This window comes from Macrosteles quadrilineatus, unplaced genomic scaffold, assembly GCF_028750875.1.
Source record: "Macrosteles quadrilineatus isolate MER2022 unplaced genomic scaffold, UCM_ALF_1.0 Scaffold_4__1_contigs__length_99947679, whole genome shotgun sequence".
Classification (NCBI taxonomy): Eukaryota; Metazoa; Arthropoda; class Insecta; order Hemiptera; family Cicadellidae; genus Macrosteles; species Macrosteles quadrilineatus.
The window spans coordinates 62967387-62992607 of record NW_026542597.1 but is presented as its reverse complement, the minus strand read 5'-3'; the positions used below and the strand labels follow the sequence as shown (position 1 = coordinate 62992607).

Here is a 25221-nt window from a genome sequence, read left to right as displayed (position 1 = left end):
CAACTTCTGCTTCGAAAGTTTACAAGAACACATACGTTTGTAAGGAGCGTGTAGGTGTTATACCTGTCACTTATTTCTTTGAAGTTCATCTTATTCTAGTCAACAATTTTACATTTATCCAATTCTTTGCCACGTGGATGTGTAAATTTTCTTTGCGAAGCTATTATGAAACAAATATTTTCTATCGGTTGTATCATTGAATCAGCAAGATTATCTGATAGAGATTGTAGAGTAATGAAGATACATTCTTATGCCTCTATACGAACTCTTATTTAGAATGTTTTGGCAAAGGAGAAAACTGGACTTACTCGTACAATAATTGGAAAGAACAGTTTTACTGACTAGGTGGTATAACCAAGTATATATGCTTATGATAAATACACTTTTAGTTATTTGTGTCAACTGTTATTTGCTGTGATTATCCGCTGGTAACTGTTCTCATTAGCAACCTATATGGTGCTAGATTAGTATTATCTCTTACAATTATATTAAACTATTTTCAGCTGTTTAGTTTTTAAAGGGTAAAATGGATTGAAGGTAACCTTGCCACGAAGTATTAAGTGGTAACGACTGGCCTATGTAAAAACTGGTGATTTTGATACTAGAGATATCTTTCCGACTCACTTTATATGTTTACTACTAAGAAAGTTTGAAAGAGGAGATGTATTTCTACATTTATTTTAACTTCAATACTTCACACATTTAAAGGAGCTAGAGACAGAGCCAGACATATTGCTAGCTTCAAGACAAGTTTATACAAACGGTTTAGTTCAAAGTGCTCGACTAGATCACAGCACTAATACACAGAGAAGGCAAAGATTTATCACAACACAAAATAATATTAGCAGACATGGACAAGAGAGAAAGTCACAGACCGAAATTCCGTTAGCTAAAAATCCTAACGATTACAAGCCTGTACATCCTAGCTGTGGCTAATCACGCAAGCAGGCTACAGCTCCAACGTGGTACGGATAGGCATAGCCATTACACCTGACAGGCTATGAATTACACACTTCCAGTCCATCATCTAACTCTTTTTGAAGAAAAACCTTCCTACATGGGAGTGAAGTTCCTGAACCTGCTCCCAGAGACAAAATGAGGCCCCAGCATAACCAGCACCAGACAACGCTTATCGGCTTGGCTTGTGGAGAGACCATTCTACACAGTTAAGGAGTTCATGAATTGGAGAACTTCACCGATATTCCAGTGAGGACTAAACAACCCTCATAGTAATAACCAACACTGCCAACAGTGCCTCAAAGCCCAACAACTTTATGCTATTTTATAATGAAATCTCTGTAATCTTTGACGCCTATTCTGTACTCTATGTTCAAAAATAAAGTATTCGGATTCTGATTCTGATTCTGTCTCTTACTGTCCACGTAGTGGTTTTGCAAACACAAAAATACGAAGTTATTAAGCTATTTCACAGTGTTTGTAACGGTCTAAAGTATATTTATTTTATTTAGTTTTCGTTGTGATAGTAGATTAAACATTAAACAAGTTACATCCTGCACATGTTGCCCCTTAAATTTATTTTGATAAAGATTTTTGGGCAATTGACAGAAATAAGTAACATACATTAACTTGTCGTTAGTCCAATTCAGCTACCATCAGTTCTTTTTTGTTTTATTTTTAGAAACTGGCTACACGTTATCTATATATGTGGAATATAAAGTTTGATAATTGATTATAGATACATGTAAAAATGGCCTGAACCATGTGTAAGATATTAGTATGCAACCTCAGGGTTTTTAGGTTCGTGCTTGGAACTCTCTTTAATTACCAATTTCCTTGCTAATATTTTAATTTGATTTTTTTTATGATAATAAAGTTAGCCTTTGATTTTTTTTTTTACTAAATAATTTTATATTGAATTTGGATAAGATTGTTCTAAAACAAAAGTCTTTACTTGAATCAAGATTTTAGGCTATATAAATTTTAACAGTTACGAGGCTACTCGATCCACCTCAAAGATAGGCTAATGTTCTCAAATTGTCCAACACCTAAATAGGATAGTCTGTAATAATAAGATGGAGATTACCAAGTTTCTTCCAAGTTTCCACATTTCTTCTTGTTTAAACTATTTGAAATAATGAGACTGTTTTGGTTTAGCTTTTCACTTTTTACTAGAAAATATTATAATATAAAAATCATACAAACTAGTTTTTAAAACTCTCACCCAGGCTAGTTTATGGTAGAAGAAGGAGGAAATCCAGTTGTTACATAACACATGTTTTTCAGCAACAATGTATTCAGGTCTTCTAGATCTTGATGTTCACTGTTACTTTTTAGTCACTTAGGCCAATTAATATTATATGAAATTTAATTTGGGTAAATTACTTTTTGAGATTTGGTTTAGATATATATAATTATTTTTACTTTAGCTTGTGTTTGAAATAGATTTTAAACATAGTATATTTTAAATAGGCTTTTAGGCTTAATTGACTGGTAATAGGCTATTTATATATTATTTAACTATACAAAATTTTATGAACTGTTGCAAGTATACCTTAATATGTCTATTATTTTTATCCCTTAGATTTTCATTTTTATTTTTGTATTTTAACTTAAGCTTACTTGTGCCTTGTCAAATTTTAATCAGTAGCATAATACTGTATAAGTATTGGTATTTAGCACTGTCAAAACTATAATAAAGCCATTGAAAACTACATTCAAATACAATATATGAATTCCAACTCATTTATCTGATAAGAAAAATAACATACTAATCAGCCCAATTTCGTCCTAATCGTGAGTCGAAAACTTAGGACGAAATCTCAATTGAAAGAGCAATCATGTTAAACTTTTGTCCAAGCCGTAAACAAGCCAAGCAAAGACAAGTTTAACTGGAGTGTTTGAGTTGTAAATTGGAGTTTAACAAATAAATTAACTCTTCAAACTGCAAGGCTTAACTGCAAAGCTAACTAACGTAAATGTTTATCTATTTAAAGTATAATTGCACGAATGTGGTCAGTGATTAATCTCCACGTTTAGTGAAAGTAAAAGCTATATCCACATGGAAACTAATTTTGCTTTGTTTATTTTGTTCGATTTCATTGCCAGACAAAAAATAACTAATATTTTCAAGAATGGTGCATACCTATTTCAGCGTAATGCACAAAGGAAAAAAGTAAGCTACCACCTTTTAACCAACAAATTTGAATGATTTGTAAAAATTGCTTATTACAGCCCCAGTACAAATCAATTGGGCTAGATGGACCCAAAACTAGCTTAACTTTACATAGAACATTTTTAGTTATGCGTTGAATTACCATGAAAATAACGTTAAACACAGCTTATGTTGGCTTCTGTGGCGTGAATAATCTTTGACAATTTTATTACTAAACATCCTTTTAGCCTTAGCAACCTAAGGGATAGACTAGTATTGTATCTTGTAACATAAACTTACATTTGAATGTCAAAAGTAATCTTTGTATGTTAAAAATGTAAAATGTAAAAATAAGAAGACCGCACTTTATGCATTTTGGAGAAACTGAAACCCAATCAGACACAGTTTGGCTACATAACATAGTCTCCCTCGTACATATGGTAGCAAAATACTTGTCATAATTTATCGGATGTGCAACTATTCAACGACACATTATTTTAAATACTACTTCTATTAATATATAATATATAATATTAACTTAAGTGATTTTTGAATGATTGATGATATCCTACTTCAATAGCTTTATAAAATGATAGCAATAACAAGCTTTGGTCTTTAATTTTAAAACATACAAAATATCTTAGTTTTTATAAAAACTAAATAAACAATCTGCAAAGTTATAGTTTTAAACAGTTATTCTGGATTAAATTTGTACACGTGTAATATTTCTATTACTGTCATATTAGTAAAAGTGTGTAAATAACATCGCGTCTTTAAAATAATTACTTGCACTCGAACAATAAATAATACGTATGTTTTATTAATAACCGATTAGGATAATTATTTCCCTATAGAATAATGTTTCTGTTAATTAGGAAACATCGATTATGTTTTGACTTGGAAGTTTACTTGGTCACAATTTTAAATACGCTAATGTTGTTGTTATACAAATAAGATAATTCTATTTCTAGCTAATTATACTGTAGTCGTTAACTGAATAACACTTCTAAAGGTTTAAGTGGTTTTAATTGTAACCGAATGCATAATTTTGGTTGTTACGACATAATAATTAATCACATTTTACATCTATGATGTGACTTGGTTTTTGCTTACAGTTGCTTACAGTTAAGTACTTAAGTGAAAGTGTTGGGTGCAGGCGAAGACGTGAAGCAGCCGGACTTGTCTACACAAGCTATTGTTGACGCTCGACCTTGAACTTGGCGATAGGGGCTCTCTAGATCTAAAAATACTCATATCACTGGCCTATTAACTTGAGTGGAACTGATATATGTTGTGGTTCAAGAATATTATTTTTGTCCACTCTGCACCCTACTTAATAGACCTAATAAAACCGTATGTAATAACTGTATCACTGCATTCCGCTATACACTGCTATTCCAGTCGAATGTATTCTTAACTGAATATCGAACACTATTTTACTTACGACAACCGAGTTGAAGGAAAGATTATAAAACACCAGTAGTAGCGACATTTTAGCAAATTTATACATTTAATATGATAGGTTTTTGTCTGAAATGTTGTTTCTAAACATTGATCCCTGTCTAGAAATCACAAGAAAAAAATTCAGCTATCAGAACATGCTTTCAAATGTGTCGTTACACGTTTTGTAGGCCTTTCTAAAACAATAATACTGTTGACTATAGTGTATTTAATTACAATACCGAAGTCATAGTTTATTGACGTGATGTAAAGTCATACAAAGACTGTTAAAGTAAAATTTCACTCTGCATATTATTCATTTGTTGGAAAAACATAAAGGATTTTCAGTATATCTTAAAAAAAGGCTTTGATATATGAACGCAGAAAAGACAGACATATAGCGTGTTCTGTAGTGATGAATTGTTTCAACGTACGACATGCAACTTGAGTCCCTTCCTGACGCTTCATGTCAAGTTTGTTGCATTGCGTGCGTAATATATGGTGTTAGGAAATATTTTGAGTACCTCAAAGTACACTAGTTTCGTTTTGGAAGTTATTAGGGTATTGTTATATTAAGAAAATAGGTCTTAAAGCTTGTTAGCCTTCACGTGTACTGATATTACCTTTTCCGTTGTTTTTAATTTTTTGGGGAAAGGCGGTAAGTCAAAATTAACAGGTGTTTCAAGACAAAACATCTAGTTGAACTATTTTAGTGCAAATTATTTAACTTTTTGTTCATCCAATAACTAAATTTAATCTGGGGTCCTAAAGCTCAACATATTTCATGTGGTTTATTGTTCCAAAATTATAAAATATTTACTTAGGTATGTCATGTCGTAATGAAATAAGTCTGTGGTCTAGAATAAGTGTTACGATCATTTATGTTTATATTGTTTGTTGGGTTGTATTTTGAAAACTGTTTTTAGTGGAGTGTCTGTCCATTTGTCTAATCTACTTAACGAACAAAAGGGGTCTTAAGTGATTTATATACTAATTCAAGAATTTCTTGGCTTTGAGCCTTGAAAGTATATGTGTTGTCCAATAAAGTATTCTTTAGGATTGCGTTTCTCAAACTGCTATCAATAAATTTAAACAACTGAAGTAATGTAATGTAAAAAAACATAATACACCCTTTAAAATTAACTCTTTCATCTGAAATTTAATTTAATATTGTAATTTAATTATTCATCTTTGTGTATGCACACATAATACTTATGAAACATATAAAAGCTACTTGTAAAACTTACAAATCACGGATGTTGATTGAAGCAAATCGGATTACTAATTTGATTTGAAGGAACTGGACAATATTTCTTATAAAACATAACTTTGCATTTTACTATAATATTGTGGTATAAAGGTATCTTTGCCATTAAGGTATCTCTTTTTTATGGTATCTTTGCATTTTAGGCTGAAAGTACACTTAAAACAATAAGTTATGAAAAAAACTTTGTTTCATTGCAAATAGAAGGTTTTTTTGCAGGAACTGTTGAGGTAATGAAAACCATAAATATACAAAATTAAAAGGTCATCATTTTATTCTTTTGTACTTCTTACGTACAATATAAAAATATTTACATTGGAAAGTATTTCGTCTGAAAAGTGTGGATTTAAAAATCGTCTAACTCAAAAAGTAAAAAAAAAAAACATAAAATCATCCTAATCTTAGAATTCAATAACTTGCTATTCTTGAAATGCATCACTATCTTAAACGCTAGGAGTTATCGAGTACTGAGGGCTAAGGGTTGTGCCCCAGACTGAGATCGTTCTCTCCCCGACCAGGGCGACGCCCTTCTTGTCAACGACGGTGCGCCACCACTCCCAGGCTAGTCCAGTGGCTTCCCTGGCAAACACGTTGATATCCTCGGCATTTCCAGGGAGCTCGATCTCTGAACTGAAGGGAGCAGTCAAGTCCTTCCAGTTCTTTTCCCAGCTGACTTCCTTGGAAACCTTGGCTCCGTTTTTGTCGTAGCTCACCTCCTTCCAAGTGATGGCCCACTGCATTACAAATCCTCCCTTGTGGGAGATCTTCAGTACTCCCTTGGAGAATATAGTTCTGGTAGTTTCAGTGTAGTCTGTACTCATCTGCACTACAGCTCTGGAGTTGTCCTTGATGAAGTTAGCCGAGTAGGATATAGGGAATCCTAAGTTGTCCTTAGAGAACTTAGCGTATTTTACTAGAACATTGTTAACATCTTTAAAGGTCTGGGCGTTAATTAATTCAATATGTTCTGTACTTCCTCCAAGCACAAACACCTGCATCTTGAGATCCTTCAGTTTTTGTCTAATTTCTGTTTCGGCTTCAGCCTTGAGGTCAAATTTGGTTGCTTTGGTTGAAAGTGTAGCCTTGGCTTCTTTATCAGTGGAAGATGTTTCTAGCTTGACGTAGATAGTTCTTCCATACGACACACTGTCCACTATCACTGGTGGACTGCTGCTGCTGGTCTTTTGTTTCAGTTCTGCGGCTGTAACTGATGACGCGAAAAGATCTGAAGGTTTCTTCTGAGCTTCCGCGCTAACGGTGTAGTAAATCTGTTTGAACTTATGAATCATGATGAGTTTTTCTTGGTTTTGCATCGCACTGAAATCTATGCTTGCTTCAACTTGGGTGTTCTTGAACTCCAAACCGAATTTGACTCTCAAGTATTCCTGGCTGTAAGCAAAACTGTAGTCACTCTGAAAGTTAGACACGACATTGTGGTTCTTCCCATACTTGTCAAACCACGTTTTCAGGGTATTCTCTTTAGCTGATTGGTAGTTGGCGAAGGTTGGGTCAATGGTAAAGTGGCCGTCACTGGTCAATCCTGGCAGATTTACGGTATAAGTCAAGGGAGCGCGGGCTACTGCCAAGACATCTGGGTTGTTGTCCATGAGTCTCTGGTTGGCCAGCAGTAAGGATCCAGGGTAGGTTCTGTGTTCGTTGGAAGACACAACTCCAATATCAGAAAATCCATTCTCAGCAGTTTTTTTCTCCCTTGTAATGACGATGAAGTTCTTGTTTCCGTCCAACTTACCCTCCGTCTTTACCGGAACACTAGTAGTTGTTTCCCCCTTGTAGGCCAGGATCTGATCACGGTTGTAGTTCATGCCGTAGATGTAGCTGTCAATATCTGGCATTGCCGCTCCTCTGACACTGCATACACAGAAGGCTGCGACGGCAACAAGCGTTGCTGCATGTCGATACATTTTAAAGGGAGCAGTATCTGTAAATAAACAATGGGCAGAATAAAAATTTGTCTTACATTTTATTAGATATATTGTAATAGAAAATAGATATACTACTAGTATCATTATTATCAAACACAACTACCTCAAATAAATATTTAAATCTATTGAATGGAGCTCATTGAGATAGGGCCTTATGCAAATCTTTTAATCACATCATACAATGAAAAGATGCCAAGAATACAATAACGGCTGTACATATCTTAAACAAACTTACTATAGTGGTTTTGACAAATATTGAAAATGAAATACCTACTTTGTATGGTCGCCATTTAATAAGAAAGTATTAAAGTAAACAATTCATTTAATAACGCCAATATAATTTCAATAACTTCAAATTTCAATTTTTTTACATTGGGTTATGGGGTCCACTCATGGTTACCAATCAACAACAAAAATATAAGCAAAGAATCATATGTGTTTATAAACCAGCCAATATACAGCCTAAATTCAATACAAATGAAAAAGCATTCGGTTGAAGACCATTCATCAAGGAATACGCAGAATGTACATCAAGACATTTGGAAACTATCACTTATTTTTAAACAGTATTTTGCTGATTTTCTCTATGTATCTATACTAGAAAAAAAACAATTATAGCTTTTATTTGTTATCAAATCAATGTATGTCTAAATATACCATGAGAAACATGTGGTTTACCAATTTGACATATACATATGACGGAGAAAATTAAATGACAAACTATAGGAAAATCAATAGGAGTCTAAAAGGTGGTAGGGGGATATAAATATATTTATTTTCATTGGTAGACGAGTGTGAACTTAAAATCGGGTTGTGGTGAACCAGAGAAAGCAAAAATTTCTCCTGGCTTGACGTATGTAGCGATGTCGAGATAATGAACTGTTGAAGGCTTGCTGATTGAGCCTGGATTTTTGAAAGAAAACTAACGAGTATAATCAAGAACGGAACATGGACAGTAAAGAAAATGAGTAAACAAAAACAAGAAAATTGCTTTAAACAGGAGTTTTAAAAATAATCGAATGTTTATGAAGAAGTATTACAATTAAAAGTCTTATTCACCTGATACGTCGTAATAATTTTAAAATAAGATTATTGGTTTACATCTTCATTCGCTACGATCAATTGGTGAACCTGACACCGTCGTTGCTTTACAACGATACTTCGTTTGAAAGAGCATTACTCAATACTACTTATCTCTTAACCATATCGCACATAGGCTTGTGTAATTAAAATATTATTTTATAAAAATGCAGCCATTTTTTACACGATGAACAAATATGTTATTACGTTTGTATTGTAAAATGCATATTAAGTAAGATTACTTAAAATAAGGGTATTAAGAACAATATATTTGCCATAGATAAATTTGTTATAGAACTACATTGAATATTGGTGCTTTACGATTAGGAAAATAATGATTTTAAAGACATACTTTTTCTATTTTGCCCACTTTAATGTAATAGTAATTGTAAATATGGATATGGACCTTCAATAATTAAATTATTAACCTATTTTCACATTTTAATTTTTATTAGACGCTGAGGCATGGTAAATGTAAAATACCCCCGCCGCAGCAAACCTGCCGACTAAGCGAATTTCCATTTGTCTGAATTGATTTTCAGTTAAATATATTTTAATAACATTAGGTTTAACGAGTACCTAGGTTTGCTGCTACAAGGAAACTAATAAAGTGTGTTTTTGAGTAAAATATTGATAGCTTAGTAGAAAATAAATAAATTTGCCAAGTTTGATCAAAATATATCCATAAACAAGCAAAGTACAACATTTGACAATATTCTCCATAAGAATAACATGGGAATTTTGAATTTACAATTTTTTTAATTTTCTCCGTTACTAATAATCGAACAAAAATACTTTTATATACTAAATTATTTGTTTTTTTAAGCTCTTTAAAAAGGTCTAAAGATAAATCGGGAAATTTTGTGTTTTGAGGGTCAAAAGTGAGAAAAACCAATTTTTACCCCATAAAACCCCCCGTAAAGCCCCGTTCCCATGATCCGATCGTGCTGGTTCGCGAACTCATTCAAGTTTATCCCGCTTTACACCTTTAAACCAAATTTCATCAAAATCGGACAAAAATTACTCAAGTTATCGCGTTCACGGACGTATATATATATAAGTCTATATATATATATATATATACATATATAAAAATTTGAACGAATGGTGTTTTTGGCCTCTGGGGACATCAAAATGAAAAAGTAAATCGGTCCCGGGTCTAGGTCTTACCGTGCCACCTACGGTAATAGCTACTTCCCTATAGGGAAATTCGCTAAAATATGACTAATTTCACAAAATTCCTTAAATTGGTAAAATTTAATGCGAACGGATACATAGCCATATAAACTGTAAAATAGTCAATTTGAACAATCATGAGTTTAACACATTTTATGAATGCATATGCATACAAAATATAAAACCGTTAAAGTTTGTCTCATATTGTCCCAATAAAACGATTGACAATGACACTTTATACAAATGGTGAGAGTTATTTGAAAAAAAAACTTTGGATAAAACATAACTGTTTATAATTATCTACATACTGTTGAAAGGTTATCTAAGTACTTGTTACTAGTACTTGTTATTCGAAAGTAAAACTTATCCAGACTATTTGAAATTCTATTTAGTCTTTGAATCTCATAATCCCGTTGGAAATAATTAAATTCCAACCAAATTTTATGATATGATTATGCTGTTAGTGAGTCCAGCCTTCTATCTAACTGAACGATTTAAATAATGTAATACAACAATGCATGGTAAAATAAGGGGTTCTTAAAAGGGTATTAATTTAAGGGGATACTTTGAAGTAACATTTGACTCTTTTCTTGGGGAAAACCATTCTTAATTTTTTGTTGAAATGATAAAAGCCTACAGTGAAATTATTTGTCCTGGCAATAAAACTGTTTTAATCGGTTAAAAAAAGTTTAAAAATGCTAGAGATTATAAAAAGCAATATGTTAACATTATATTAACTTTTACGATATGCAGCTTTTTCACACCGAGGATTGCTCCAGATGCAAGTTGAAATTATAAGTTTAAAAACAAAGCAGAAAAGGTTATTTTAACACAGTGTCACATTTTTATTTTATTACGATTATATTAGAAATAATAAGTTAGTCCATGAAAGACAATGGAATTTATAAACATCAGTTTTAGCATGCCACGGTTCTTTAAGTAAATGTATCCTATCGTTGTTTTTGCATTTTCATTTAGGTTATGTTGTAACAGTTGTTTAAGTTTTTTTTAGCCTTTAGGCTTTTAAAATATTTGGTGACTCATGTGATTCCAATGCAAGTCTTAAGAAAAAAGAGACGCGGTTGCTTTATCCCGTATTGAAATAGGGAGGGGGCACTCGGTCATTGTCATTGAGGTATTATTCGCGCAATGCGCTACACCCATCGTAATGTCTACACCATTGCTTAAACTCAAAATTAACATAATTGTATTTGTTACGTTCAATAAGCCTTAAATTGACTTTTCTCAGTATGAAATATATTATTTTATTAAAATCCCGTTCTCAACAGGGCCTATTCTTCCTACTTAACGCTGTGGTGGCAGTGAAACCTCCGATATACTTTTTATACACTACTCGCGACCGGCACACATCTACAGCTAATTATTTTACTGTTATTTAATATGTTTTTCATATATGGCCTAGGAATAATAGCATGACATTAAATTTATGATGAAATCAATACGGGTATATACTTTACCAAACTGTTGAATCATTTTCTTTCACATAATCACATGAGTCACATTATTGGTTAGTATACACTTATAAATTAATTCAAGACGTTTCCGGTAGCTAATGTCATGTACACAACGGTACTGTAATCAAAATTTGCTAAAGGAAACAGAAAACTAAAAAATTTAACCCCTAGTGTTAAAATCTATTAAAGTAATTTTAAATTTATTTGTAAAAAAATGGCTTTGGGGACTGTAGGGGCAAAATGCTAGCCTATATCGTAAAACAATAAATATAAAAATTTTCACATCAATTATTACGACTTACCAAGAGTCCTTGTAGAAGTCTGGAGCAGGGACTTCCACTGATGTTCAGACAGTTAAGTTAGCTTATAAAGGCTCAGATTATTAGTGGAGGGAGGGGTGTGTCAACCATCAAAGTCTGCTAATGATATCTCAATAACATAACAACCCTCTGATGATAGGGATTGTTTGGACGAGAGGTAGGAATACAAAGATGGCACACTTAGGATATACAAACTTCAAAGCTATTTTTATAGCAGTCCTGTTGTTCTTAGATGAATATGAATGTAAGGTAAATGTGAATGTAAATAGAAATCTTCTTATTTTTTAATTACAAGAGTATTTGCTTGCTATGGTTCTTTCGCTACACCCCAAGGAGATGTTTCAGCTGTAAGTAATACTGTTCTAATCTGGGTAAAATTTAGCGGTTGTTATAACAAAGCATACATGTTGTATTAAGTTTCAAATTAACCGACAGGTTGATGTAATAACATCCTTGTGGACGGAATGAATTGAGTCCAGGATTAGTGGAGGTCAGTCAACCCAAACTTTCATCTAGCGCTTCTCTCAAACCGAAACGAGAGATAGCTACTGTATTTTACTTCCAGGCCACCCGAAGGGATTTTCGTGGTACGTTACATGACATCTTGTTCTGGTAATAATTATGTCACCATTAAGGTTTCCGAACGATATGGCTTTTAGAGGGTGTTAGCCCAACACTATTCCCGTATGTGTACGCATTTCTCCTTTGTAAAAAGTGAGTACATAGAATATAATATTCTTAAGGTAAAATTTAAAATATTTTATTGTTACCAATAATTACTAGAGTAGTCAACTTATTGAAATGCAGCTTTATTAAAGTATTATTAGAATATTTTCAAATAAATGTTTGCGTCCAGGTCATTGGGACACCCAATATTCTTCTTATTCCAAATGGTTTAAGTATGGGCTGGGAGTCCATCAACGAGCCATTTCCACTTCCAAATGAACATACCTTTTATATGCCTTACCTTAAGATACCAGCATGCTAAGCTACACTCATTTAGTTTTACAAACCGATTAAGGCTAGACATGGGGTTATAGAATTATTGCATAGTATTGGGGATTAGTAATATTTAAACTTGAGACCTTGGGTAATGAAGCCCTACGTTCTAGTAGTAGAACAGGTCACTTCCAGTGGTTAATATTACCTCAGTATTGTAAATTGAGTCACCTTAATGTTGCTATCTTCTTACCTAAGGTTCCCAAAGCTTGTAAAAAAATGCCAGGAACAATCATTCCAGGTGTGTTTTAGTCAGTAAAACTGTATTGTATTATATATTAATTTTCAAACTCATTTTGAAGCTTATGGCTATTGAAAAATAATAGAAGAATTTAGAGCATTATCTACCAAAATAATAGTATGTATAATTAACATACTATACATAGTTTAAAAATAACGTAACACTCGTAATACTGAAAAGTGTAGTATGTGCAGTTCCTAATTAGAGTCTATACTGTAGCCCAAAACTTTTTGACGTATTTTAATATCGGAAACCATAACACAGAACTCTAATGGCAATACCAAGTACGTAACAATGTTTTCATAAATGCATCTTATTTAGGCCGAGTAGAATTTTTAATTAAATCATGATATTTTTTATATATCCCTTCTTGTATTTTTGTCTTAGTCTCCATCAAACGATTTTAATTAATTTTATATTATATAGTAACTTATACGGTTATTATACGTATACGTTGTTCATGTTAACCATATAAATAAGAAAAGCTAATATTCGAGATATCTTAAGACGTAACCGAAACCGTATATGTTACATCACAAACGGGGGATATATTTTAGAATATTGTGACATGTATTCTTACAGTGTAGAGTTGACAACATGCAGACAAGCTACTTCATGCATGTGTTGTTCATGTATGTTCATGCAGACATGATAACTAGATGATCATAAAGTTTTAAGCATGTTTTTGGTTCGGTTAGGTTTTTTTAACCAAAAATGCAGATTACGTAGTAGCTTTAATCTAAATAAAAATGTAAAATATTAATTAGCCGCTAAAGAGTTTGGTAATTTTCAAACTAGTTATATATTATTGGAGCAAAATATATTTGGGAAATGGATGTTGGCCTACAAGGAATTACTATAATAACTAAAGTTGTTACTACTCACAATACTTTTGTAAAGTATTAAATTTGTTTCTTGGGATAGAAAACAGGTTCTAAATTGTGAAATAATCATCCTGTGATAAATAAATTCTGATCTTAAAAAAGTTTTTCGGTTTTTAAAACCATTGATGTAGAAACGTCTCTTATGTTCTTTAAGAATAAATCTAATTCATTAGCGTAGTGATAAATAGTCGTTTAGGGAAAACTCGGACCGTTCAGTTTTCCTGTACGTGATAGCCTTGACAAACAAATGGCAGTTCGAAGATTTTGTGAAAGCAAGTAATCTGAGAAGCCTTTTAAATTGAGGAAGACCGACCTAAAAATAAACAGTTTCAAAGGCCAATGTTCTTTGATATTTTAAATTTGTTGTTTTATTTTCGTCCGTTCCCTGGAAAACAAAAGCAGCCTTTTTATCTTTACTGATAATTGTAGCGGTCTAGTTTCAAACTAGGAATGAACTTGCTCCAGTCAAGCTAGCAAAGAAGAGTACTCAAGTTTAACTATCCTTGATAATTCACAACAGTACAATACAAACAGCAAATAAATATTCAAACAATTACTTTGTCTTAGACATATGCAATTTGTTTAAAATGAGAGAAGAACTTAAAAAAAAAACAATATTAAGCTATATCCACGGTAAGTTTATGGTAGGATGGCAAGTTAGCCAGCTTATACGAAATCGGAAGTTGAGTTTTTTTTTCAGTTTCAATGTTTTAATGGTTTAACTGTATAACGGATACCCAAAACAAGTTTCCCTTCCTCTCCATTGGTTTTATCTAAGCAAGTGCACATTGGCGTACATTATTTTCCTGTTTTTTATGAAGTTTCTAGTAGTTTATAGTTGTTTTAGTTGTTATTTACAGAATAATCCGGACTCATTTCCAATTTACTCTTAAACATTGGGATGTTTAAACGTTACGAATTAGTCTCTTATTACTGTGGGGGACCACTTATTTGCCAAGCTTGTATTGTGGTTGGTATTTCACAGTGGAATTTAGAGCGGTGAAATAATTACAAATGGAATTCTTCACGTTCATCTATTCTTTTATTGTATGTTAACGTTCTTTTTATTGTAAATGTACAAGATCTGTGGGTAGACAATCGGATATTTTTGGAATTTTTTGCATGATAGTTAGAGAACAAACCTTGTAAAACAGTTCATTCGGTAGAATGAAGTATCAATAGACTGGTTAAATTTAATTAGTATTTTCCGAGTTTTTTTTTTACTCGAAAACCATTTTAGCGAGAGAGAGAGAGAGAGAGAGAGAGAGAGAGAGAGAGAGAGAGAGAGAGAGAGAGAGAGGGGGAGAGAGAGAGGGAGAGAGAGAGAGACTGAGAGGGGGGGGGGGTTCCGCATGCTCTAGAAAGCTTGCGTTATCTTAACATGTTTTGTCACAACTGTTACTGGGCAATTCAAAATTGTATGCTGCACTTTTTTTATGCAACTTTTCTTTAAGAGGGTTTCCCAAATTCAATTTCAAACTTAACATCAATCCAAACTAGCTATAAGTCCATCTATGTTTAAACATATACCATTTGTGTACGTTGCATATTTAATTAGATGCATAAACATTTTAATTTTCTAGTTGCAAAACTTAATAACTAATTTCAAGTGATACTGGTTATGTATCATACGCTGTTTATATGTATTAATACGCCAACACGAAATTTGTCCTTTGAACTACTCCGCCATTTTTTAACTGATTTGGACTATTCACGTCTCATTGGAAAGAGCGTGTCGCGTAGAGTTGCAAACTATTTGAAAAAGTCCCTTGGGCTCTGACCCTGTAGCTTTTAAAGTTTCCATGTTATCCTTATGAACAACATATTTTTTGTTAACATTATGATCAGCTGGCAAATTTAATTAAGGTGCAATTCAAGTAAACGGGTGCTACAAACATTTTAACTTTACTGAATTTTTATTTTTTTTTTTTTGTTTACTTTACTGACTTGGTTTAGACTCAAATATTTACTACTTTTATTTGGTTTTGCGTACATATTACAATGAGAAAAGTGGGAAATAATGGATTTTATATATTTCACCAAACAAGAATGAATTGACACAGTACTTTATTTCTTGAGCAATTATTGAAAGAACCGATTTGTAAACTATGGTAACATAGAAAAGTCATAGAACGCCACCAAGTACAAGAAATAGAGATGATGCTATTTGAAGAATTTGATGATTCCTACAAACGATGAACGAGGATGTTAGCCGAAGTGTCATCATTTTTAGTGGGAAACATGGACTTAACTTTGTGATAAGGCTAAATAAAAGTGGTACGGCAAGGGTATAGAATATATGTTACCACAAAGGTCAAGTGATTTTAGGAGAATATTACTATATCTAAGATACCTTTACTAAAACAACCATTGAAGGATGCAAATATTATTCACAGATATAGGGAAACAAAAAACCATCTGAACAACATCAAGCATTTTAACTCTGCATTTTCTCAGGTAAATACAATTGACGTTATTAGAGCAGCAACTAACCAAAAGAATGCCAGTTGAAGAAAATACAATTGCGACAGGTAGGTTATGCTCAGATATAATCAGGTAGTTCTTAAGAATTGAAAACAAATTTTATCACTATAAAAAATACTGCAATTTGTAAACATACTGGTGACAATGTTGGGATACATTATCAATAACGAAGATAAACATGAACAGCCTTATGCGGCCATGAGTAGGCCTAAGTCAGGAAACATTGGTAAAAAACACTAAAAACAAGATCAGCTTATGTAAATTAAGATAAAATATTTTCAAGAGATGTTGATTTATATCAAACTAGTATTTACATAATGAGTATTTCCATTAGTTACATTATCTTTGAGTTCGCTCTTTTACACCCATCGTAAAGTATGACTGTTATTAGTTTGAAAATCTGATGTGATACTTTGAAATTGCTCGAATTCGAGCAACATGTATACTATTTATTTAATAGAAAAAAGAATAACTAAATTCACTTAGTTTAAATTCACAAAATAAATTTAAAATCTAGTTTGACCTTGGTAATAAAACATGCTACAATATCGTAAAAGTTATGTAAAAATATGCCTAACTGTCTGAGATCACGAAAACTGTTATTGACTATTTAAAATGCTAGTAAACGCACAGTCGAATACCGCGTAAGCTGAGACACACGCTTGTACGGTCTGACACACGCGTGGACCTGTATGACACAGTCATCTCACAGGTTGTACGACAGCCACAGATTCAAGGCCACACACCAGGCAAACTACGCAACAAAGCCAAATACCCCAACCACAGTCAATCCGCAGACTGAGCGAATTTTCATTTGCCTGTTTGTATTTTCAGTAGGTCTGATGTATTCCCTATTTAAATAACATTAAGTTTCACATGTACTGGTGTGATGTAACCACTAAGGTGCAACCAGCATGGCTGGTCTATGTGATTAGGATTTTATTGGTTAAAATTATCTTTTCCTGTTTTCAACGTTAAGAACATCACAGTTTAAACTATTCTGTATAGCTTTGAACAAATAATTTAGTATAAAGGGGTCTGTGAACGCTTAACGTTTATTGATACAAGCTATAAGCTAATTGTAGTATATTGAAAATAACACTGTACATCTTCCTTGTGGCAACAAGTTTGAAGACTAGTTTAAACGAATGTTGTTTAATTAGGCATAGGTAAATAATTTCAATTTCCATATCGGACTCAGAAGAGTTTCCATCTTCAATATTTTCAGCTCCGTAGTACATGCACTGCGCCCCAATATTTAGGGGTGAGTGAGTACTGTATTTGTGTACTGTAGTTGTGAGTACTCATCGATGTATTTCTTACTTACATTGAAACCATACATTTTATCAATTGCATTCATTGTATGTATTATAATTATACAACATACTCGTGGAAGACTATTCATATTAGTCTATTTAAATGTTTTGGTTACAAGACATACATTCTGACATAACACTGCCAGTAAACCACCTTCAATCACCTTTTCAATAAATATTTCGTTCTTATAAAAACACTAATGAGTGACAGTAGATTTGAGACATCTATAATGGATGGCCATGCTGTCAAAGTTTGAGTATGGTCCAGTTTTTAAAAGTTTTTAAGTTAGAAAATGAATTTGTTCATCCTCAAAGGCCTTGGATTTGAGTGTTCAAACAATGCAGTGATGTGCAGCATTTTTGACATTTGATTGACAGTTTTACTATGGCCGTAAATATAGTATTTCTATGGTTTTAAAATGTATGTTGCTCTCAAATTTCTTAAGCATGGAGGTGTTGAGACGGGTTGGATGGAAGCTACGAGAATTGTCCGTAACAAATTGGTTGGTGTAATTTTCATGACTGAAACACCACTTTCTCCCATCAGCAAATTTATTTAAAAAATAATTAAACAAGAAGCAGAATTGTCTGACGTTTAGGTATCAAAAATGTCCCTGGGATTTTTTACTAGGATGCTAGGCACGAGCCTGGGATTGTTTTTCACATTACTTCAGGCTAGACCTAGGGGTTGCGGCATTATCACTTAGATAAAATCCATTGGTGTAATGGCGGGATTTGAATCCGGGACCTCAGACGCCAAATTCCCCCTCTCTAACCACTACACCAGCTCGCTTCCACTGGGATGTCCCTGGGACTTGGAGGGACCAAACACCAAAAAGTACTTTGCTCTCGATGAAGAATCAATAGACCCAAAGAGCAGTCCGAGAAATCCAGATACACCAGGAGAAGCTTGAAGAACTTTTCTTTTGTTATAAAATGGAACGAATGAATATAACAAACTTGGTAAATCAAACATCAAATTGACTAATTATTTTATATCTTGTAAATAAACATCGTGAAAAGGAGTGTATTAGGTCTAAGGGCGTGGTTGAATTTCCCATACGGTCGCGCATTCAGACATGTTGTTCTGCAAGCCTGCAGACAACCTGCACTCTATAAAAGTACTGAGTACGGTTATCAGTGATTGTTCATAGCTTCGGTGGGTTCGCAGACCAGTTTTATATGTTTGGAAAAGACTACATGACAAACCCACATATATGTTATCAAATGCCTAAAAATCTAGCAATATTGACTTGTGCTTAGAATGAACCTATCCCATTTAATTTGTCCACTCTCTTATCAATCCTCCCTATCCATACCAGGATCTTCTGAGTTTCCGACTATCTCTGGAGGACTTGGGAATAATACTGCTGAAGATTGACATGTAATTTTGTTTAATAATTTCCACGGAACCAAAATAAATAAATTTACCAACAGAGTAGTTCAATAGATAATGGTAAGCAGAATTATAGTAGTTGGAACAAAGTTTATTTGGATTATACAATATTTTGGGTATTTTACAGGTATTAATTATTTTATTAATACAAAAATATAATCTTGCTAAGCTATTAACTTACATCGTGGAGGTTGTGATAGAACACGCTTGTTACTGATAGTTAAAGTGATAGTTTTAAGTAATCTTTAACATCATAATTTGAAATGTAGTACCGATTTTCTCAGTATTGATAACACAACCTTTTCATTGTAAGATTAGCAATACAACTACTCACTTACCTAACTATTTTATTATCAGATATTCTATAATTGGTTGACTTAAAATCAAACCACAAATGATGAGAATTTGATTTTTTAATTTTAAAATTTTTAAGTTTTTAAATTTGATACTGTTTGACTCAGTTCAGCTGGCCAAATACGATATAATTATGAAACAGTTATTGGAGAAAATTCTGCCTAAGAATATATAATTCAACTTGAGATAACATTTGCAATAGTGTCACGTCTAGCCTCAGGACACGTCACTTTGGTTAATCTGCTAACTCGCTACATTTACTTTCTCGAGTTTATGCTTCTACAGATGTTTTCTTATGTTACATGGCCTTTATAAATAATTTTATATGATAATATTGTTGTTGCGTTTATTTAATGGAAAGATAACTTCAAAATAAAATCTACCAATCACAGTTTTATTATTTATACCTAGTCCTTTCTCGCACGTTTTCATGTACAATTTCTTTACAGCTCAAGACAGTTGGTACTATGTGGCGATTGTTCATAAGATGTAGATGGATGGAGACTTATATGATATATTTTTCTATAAATTATTACTCCTTTTGCTTTTTGTTTAAGGCTCAATTAAGCAGACAAGCTTTTGTATTTTTATTCTACGTAATGCCTGATGTTAACATTTAAACCAGTAAACCATGTTAAAATAGTTGCAACTACAAGGATTTGTTTGACGCCTATTATTCTTGTAGAGGCTTAGGTCGTATAGCTTTATAGCTGAAACGTGTGACAAAATTTACTGTAACATACTTGTCTTCTCACCTTATTCTGTACACTTGTACTTACTTTTGAATATACAAAATATGCAAACCATAACCCTTAAGCTTTATTAAAAGGCAGTGTATAAGACGGAAAATATTTTACCTTAAGGCTTTCATTTTTGATTGATGATAAGCTAAATGGGTGAAAATGCATAATTTCAATATCATGAACTTTCGTCACATTAGATTAGTTGTGTATGACAATGTACACGAGAAACTGTTGAAATGGGAGTATGTATTAACATAATTAATGGGCACAGCGTTTCATTTTTGTAGCCTCAACAAAATTAATTATTGGTCAAAGACGTATTTCAAAAAAGGATCAATAGCTATTCTAGCCTCACAGTACATAGTTATATGTATTTAGGATTATATTTTAGTCAATTAGGGTTTTATTTCTTAAATTAGAAGTTTTTTCTCCTTTCTTTTAAAAATTAAGGCTTACGTGGTCACTAAACACCATAAAATAAATATTTATTGTATGTTATCAATACAAACCTAGCATTTATTTGTAGTTCCTGCCACCCGTTCTGCCACTTGATTAAGACTGCTGTCTAGAACGAAGCCGAAACGTTGACACATAAAAACTTCTTTAAAATATCTTAAGAGCTAGATGAAATTTTGTTAATGGCGTTTGCAATAAGAAATGAAAATTAATTGATTCGGAGGAATGAATAAATCATGTAGGTTTAAATAGAAAAGGTATAAACATACAGTTTTGCTGTTTTTAATCATCTTATAATGCCGTGATCAGGGTTTTTAGTTTACGCTTTATTCGATTTTCATAACTTTTATGTGTTTGATTACCAAAGTTTTTGGTTCACTTAAGAAATCATCATAAAATAAAGTTTAGTGTGTATTAGTTATTAACTGCTATGGACTTTACTAAAAGAAAATTACCTTTATAATTTCTAATCACACAATATTGCGAGATGTAAGACTCTTTTAAAACGTTTAAAGTGTGTCTGCAACAATTTAACTGAGAATGTCTTACAGTACACTTAGACGTGTTTTATTGACTCATTAGCCATGTATTAATTGATTAGGTATTTTTATCATTACAAAGGGGGTTTGAAATAGGAATCTAACAGTATAGTAATTGTGAAACCAAAATATCTTAAAAAACCCAATCAAACTCTACCATCTATTCTTCTCTTTGAATGTTCCAACAACTTTAAATAAATGAGCAGTGAGCTACACTGAAACTACAGAGCTACATAGCTGATACATACTGAGCTACAGTGAATGACTTTTAAAAATCATAGGTAGGTAACGAATGTTTTTTTTTGTGTGAATTATACTTCACTGATACTGACAGTTGTCAGTGAATTATAAAACATACACAAAAAAATAACACAAAATGTGATAAATTTCTGTATTTTTGTTGTTAGTAAAATTCAGTCAAGTGACAATTAAACAGTACAAAACAATTAGTTTCTTACATTAACCGTTTTTATTCATCTTATTTTCAGGGACAATACATAGTTTAGTTACGGTCACAGCATTTTAAAAGGTATCAAACATAAGTATCACACAAGTTTTTTAAGATTTACTATGTCAAATAAAGTGTCAGACCATTATAAGCCGTACTTCAAGCCCTAGGAGAAATAGAAAATTGACTTTGCTATTCGTGGTAACCAACTAAACGCTAGGAGATATAACACTCTTGGGATTGAGAGTTGTTCCACTGACTGTAAAAGTACGCTCCTTCACCAGAGGAATACCCTTCTTGTCAATGACTGTGTGCCACCACTCCCAGGCCAGGCCGGTGGCTACCCTGGCGAACACGCTGATGCCTTGAGCATTCCCTGGGAGTTCAATGTCCTGGCTGAAAGGACCAGGAAAGTCCTTCCAGTTCTTGTCCCAGCTGACCTCAGTGCTCCCCTCCTTCCAAGTGATGGCCCACTGCATTACGAAGTTTCCCTCGTTGACGATCCTAAGTACACCCTTGGAGTCATTGTTGGGACCTCCTGTGGCACTGCTGACACAGAGGGCTGCAACGCCGACAAACAGAACTTTCCAGCTGCACATCCTGCGTCAGCTGCTCCTAGAAACAATACAGAAAACGATATAATAGCAGATTAATGCATGATATATAGTTGTTAAACACATAAACAACAAAGCAATACATTTATCGTAAATTGTATTATCAATTTTTAATGGTTTGACTTTCAAAGCATTGTCTTTAATTAAACTGTTAAATTATTAAATTAAAATTATTTACAATAGTTTACACATAGAATAGAAGAATTTCTACAATCTAGAAAAAAAATAACCAAACTATACCTGACAAAAAGTTTGCCAAAATTTTGTTTGACTGGGTGTAGTTACAGAACATATAAATAAATGTTACTGGTATTATATGTTTTCATTACTGTGATGTGTTTATTAAACACATGATGAATAACTGTTTTTAGTGGTGTTTTAATAATATAAATTACCAAAAAACCTCTTGGTATGTTAAGTTATATCTTTTGCTGGCAAGTAAATGGTTTACTATTTGGGAGAGTTTAAGATCTAAAAATTTTGTTCCGCTAGTAGGATATTTTCCTTTAGAATATCCGTAATTGTGTTTTATATACAGGGTGTTTTTTTAAAAACTTGCATTATTATTTATGTAAAAACCGCAATAGATAGAAATATGCAGTTTGCGGGAATCATCTATTGACGTAGGGGGACCAATTGTTTTGAATTCAACGTTACATTCACATTCCCCCCCTTTCCCCCCCTGCCACCAACTTATTTTTTTTAAATAGCAAGGTACCCCTTGTGACATATCAAATAAAAGAGCATAAAAAAAGAAAATGTTTGATGAAAAAAATTGAAAATCGGTTCATAAATTTGTGAGATATTCCCCCCCTCACCCCCCCGGAACTTAATTTTTTTTTAATAGCAAAGTACCCCTTGTGACATATCAAATGAAAGAGCATGAAAAAAGAAAATTTTTGGTGAAAAAAAATTTAAAATCGGCTCATGAATTTGTGAGATAATCACCCCCCTTTTCCCCTACCCATAACTTGCTTTTTAATAGCAAGGTACCCGCCCTTGTGACATATCAAATGAAAAATAAATTTCGCCAAAATTTTTCTTTTTTCATGCTCTTTCATTTGATATGTCACAAGGGGTACTTTGCTATTAAAAAAAATTAAGTTCCGGGGGGTGAGGGGGGAAATATCTCACAAATTTATAAACCGATTTTCAATTTTTTTTCATCAAAAATTTTCTTTTTTCATGCTCTTTTATTTGATATGTCACAAGGGGTACCCCCCCTTTTTTTTGCTATTTAAAAAAATAAGTTGGGGGCAGGGGGGGAAAGGGGGGGAATGTGAATGTAACGTTGAATTCAAAACAATCGGTCCCCCTACGTCAATAGATGATTCCCGCAAACTGCATATTTCTATCTATTGCGGTTTTTACATAAATAAAGATGCAAGTTTTTAAAAAAAACACCCTGTATATATTTTTTTATATTGCAATCTAGCATTGGAGGTTAAATTAACAATTATTATAATTAATAACATAAAAGCATGGCAAATGACTTACCAGTCGGTTAGTAGTTCTTGTAGTAGTCTGAGGCACTCTAAACGATAGACTAGAACTGACTGACAGGCTGTGGGATACGCTTGTAATGGGGTGGGGTTGGCAACGCTGGATAGGATGACCACCGATGACTCAACCACTCAGCAAAACAACTGTCTACAACGGGTTGATGGCCAAGGAAAGGGGAGAGGGGCGCTGGACCTTACGAAAAAAGTGAAAATAAAATCTTGACTATCCTTAACACAATTTTAACTAGGTAGCCGCTCGCTACCTAATAAGATAACAGAAAATAATAGTAGGGCTATTTAAACACTGATTGTTGAGTATTCTAAGAAAAAGGATATGCACATAAGTTGGTTAAGTTTATGATATGTGTGCAACTTGAAATGTGTCATTTAAGTAGTTTTTTTCGTTCTCACCGTACAGACTTTCGATGGATAACATAGCACAACTAACTAAGTTCCAATAACGTGATCGAATGACTATACAATCGGAAGGTGATTTATTTATTCTTATACATTTATGTATTCAATTTTTTTTTACTGTATAATAAACTAGGCACAAATAAGTTGTAAAGTTTACACTTGCCATTCATAATAACTATTATAAAATATGCGTCGATGATAATGTTAGTATGGATTACTTAAAAACCTTTTCTTCATCAAAACTTTTATAAAATCTATGGTATTATGTGTTGATATCGACGCGTAACATATTGTGAGGGTACTTAACTGATAGGGATGGATTCAAACCTTATATGAGTCAGTAAAAGATTCTTAGAGGGGGAAACTCATGGACTGTCAATTAGTATTACAACCACTTTAAGGGACCTGTGTAAGTTATACTTCAAACATAAACTGGTGTTCTTTGTTTAAGGTATTTTCTAAGAGTAGTGAATCTAATTTTTATATACAGTAAGATTGTTACGAAAATGCTACACATTGAATTATAAAAACGTCTTATAATATCTTGTTTGGGTTGCCTTAATATGTGAATCTAAAATAAAATATCTAGTGAGACTAGGTTCACACGATAAAATGTATAAACTGCTAATTAAATTAATTATTTATTGTTGTAGGCTTCTTTTAAATCAGCTCTTGATTTCTGTTGAATGATCTGGTTTGATAAAACCGCATGACGAGTGCAGACAAACAAACTATATGCATACTTTGTGAAATTGTTGATGATAGAACTGTTACAAGACTGTGCTATAACGGGTTCTTTGCAATGAATCATAATTACCACTGACATTGTATCACAAATAATAATTATCAGTAACGATTATGTTGTACTCATTATACAGGGTGACCAGCTTCAGCAAAACAGTTCTACCAGATTATTCTGAAGATAAAAACATCAACAAATGTTATATGACATGCGTCCTGGCGCAAACCTTTTAGTGTCTGTCTATATGTGGATAAAAAAAGCACTAAACGCACAGAG

General features: G+C 32.9%; 2 protein-coding genes across 2 annotated transcripts; both read right to left on the bottom strand.

Moving 5' to 3' along the window:
• Nucleotides 1–6259: 6259 nt before the first annotated feature.
• LOC128992988 (pneumolysin-like) lies at nucleotides 6260–7738 on the bottom strand. The gene has a single exon (XM_054416737.1). The coding sequence runs from the start codon at nucleotides 7736–7738 to the stop codon at nucleotides 6260–6262; it is 1479 nt and encodes a 492-aa protein (XP_054272712.1).
• A 14141-nt stretch (nucleotides 7739–21879) lies between these two features.
• On the bottom strand, nucleotides 21880–23854 carry LOC128992987 (alveolysin-like). Its single transcript, XM_054416735.1, has 2 exons — nucleotides 23782–23854; nucleotides 21880–22285 (listed from the first exon to the last, which is right to left on the bottom strand). Exon 2 carries the CDS (start codon nucleotides 22267–22269, stop codon nucleotides 21880–21882), a length of 390 nt encoding a protein of 129 aa, XP_054272710.1. The 5' UTR covers nucleotides 22270–22285; nucleotides 23782–23854.
• Between the last annotated feature and the right edge of the window lie 1367 nt (nucleotides 23855–25221).

Bases quoted from the DNA above. Each gene is read 5' to 3' on its own strand.
- LOC128992987 (XM_054416735.1), bottom strand. From the start codon at position 22,269: ATGTGCAGCTGGAAAGTTCTGTTTGTCGGCGTTGCAGCCCTCTGTGTC.
- LOC128992988 (XM_054416737.1), bottom strand. From the start codon at position 7,738: ATGTATCGACATGCAGCAACGCTTGTTGCCGTCGCAGCCTTCTGTGTA.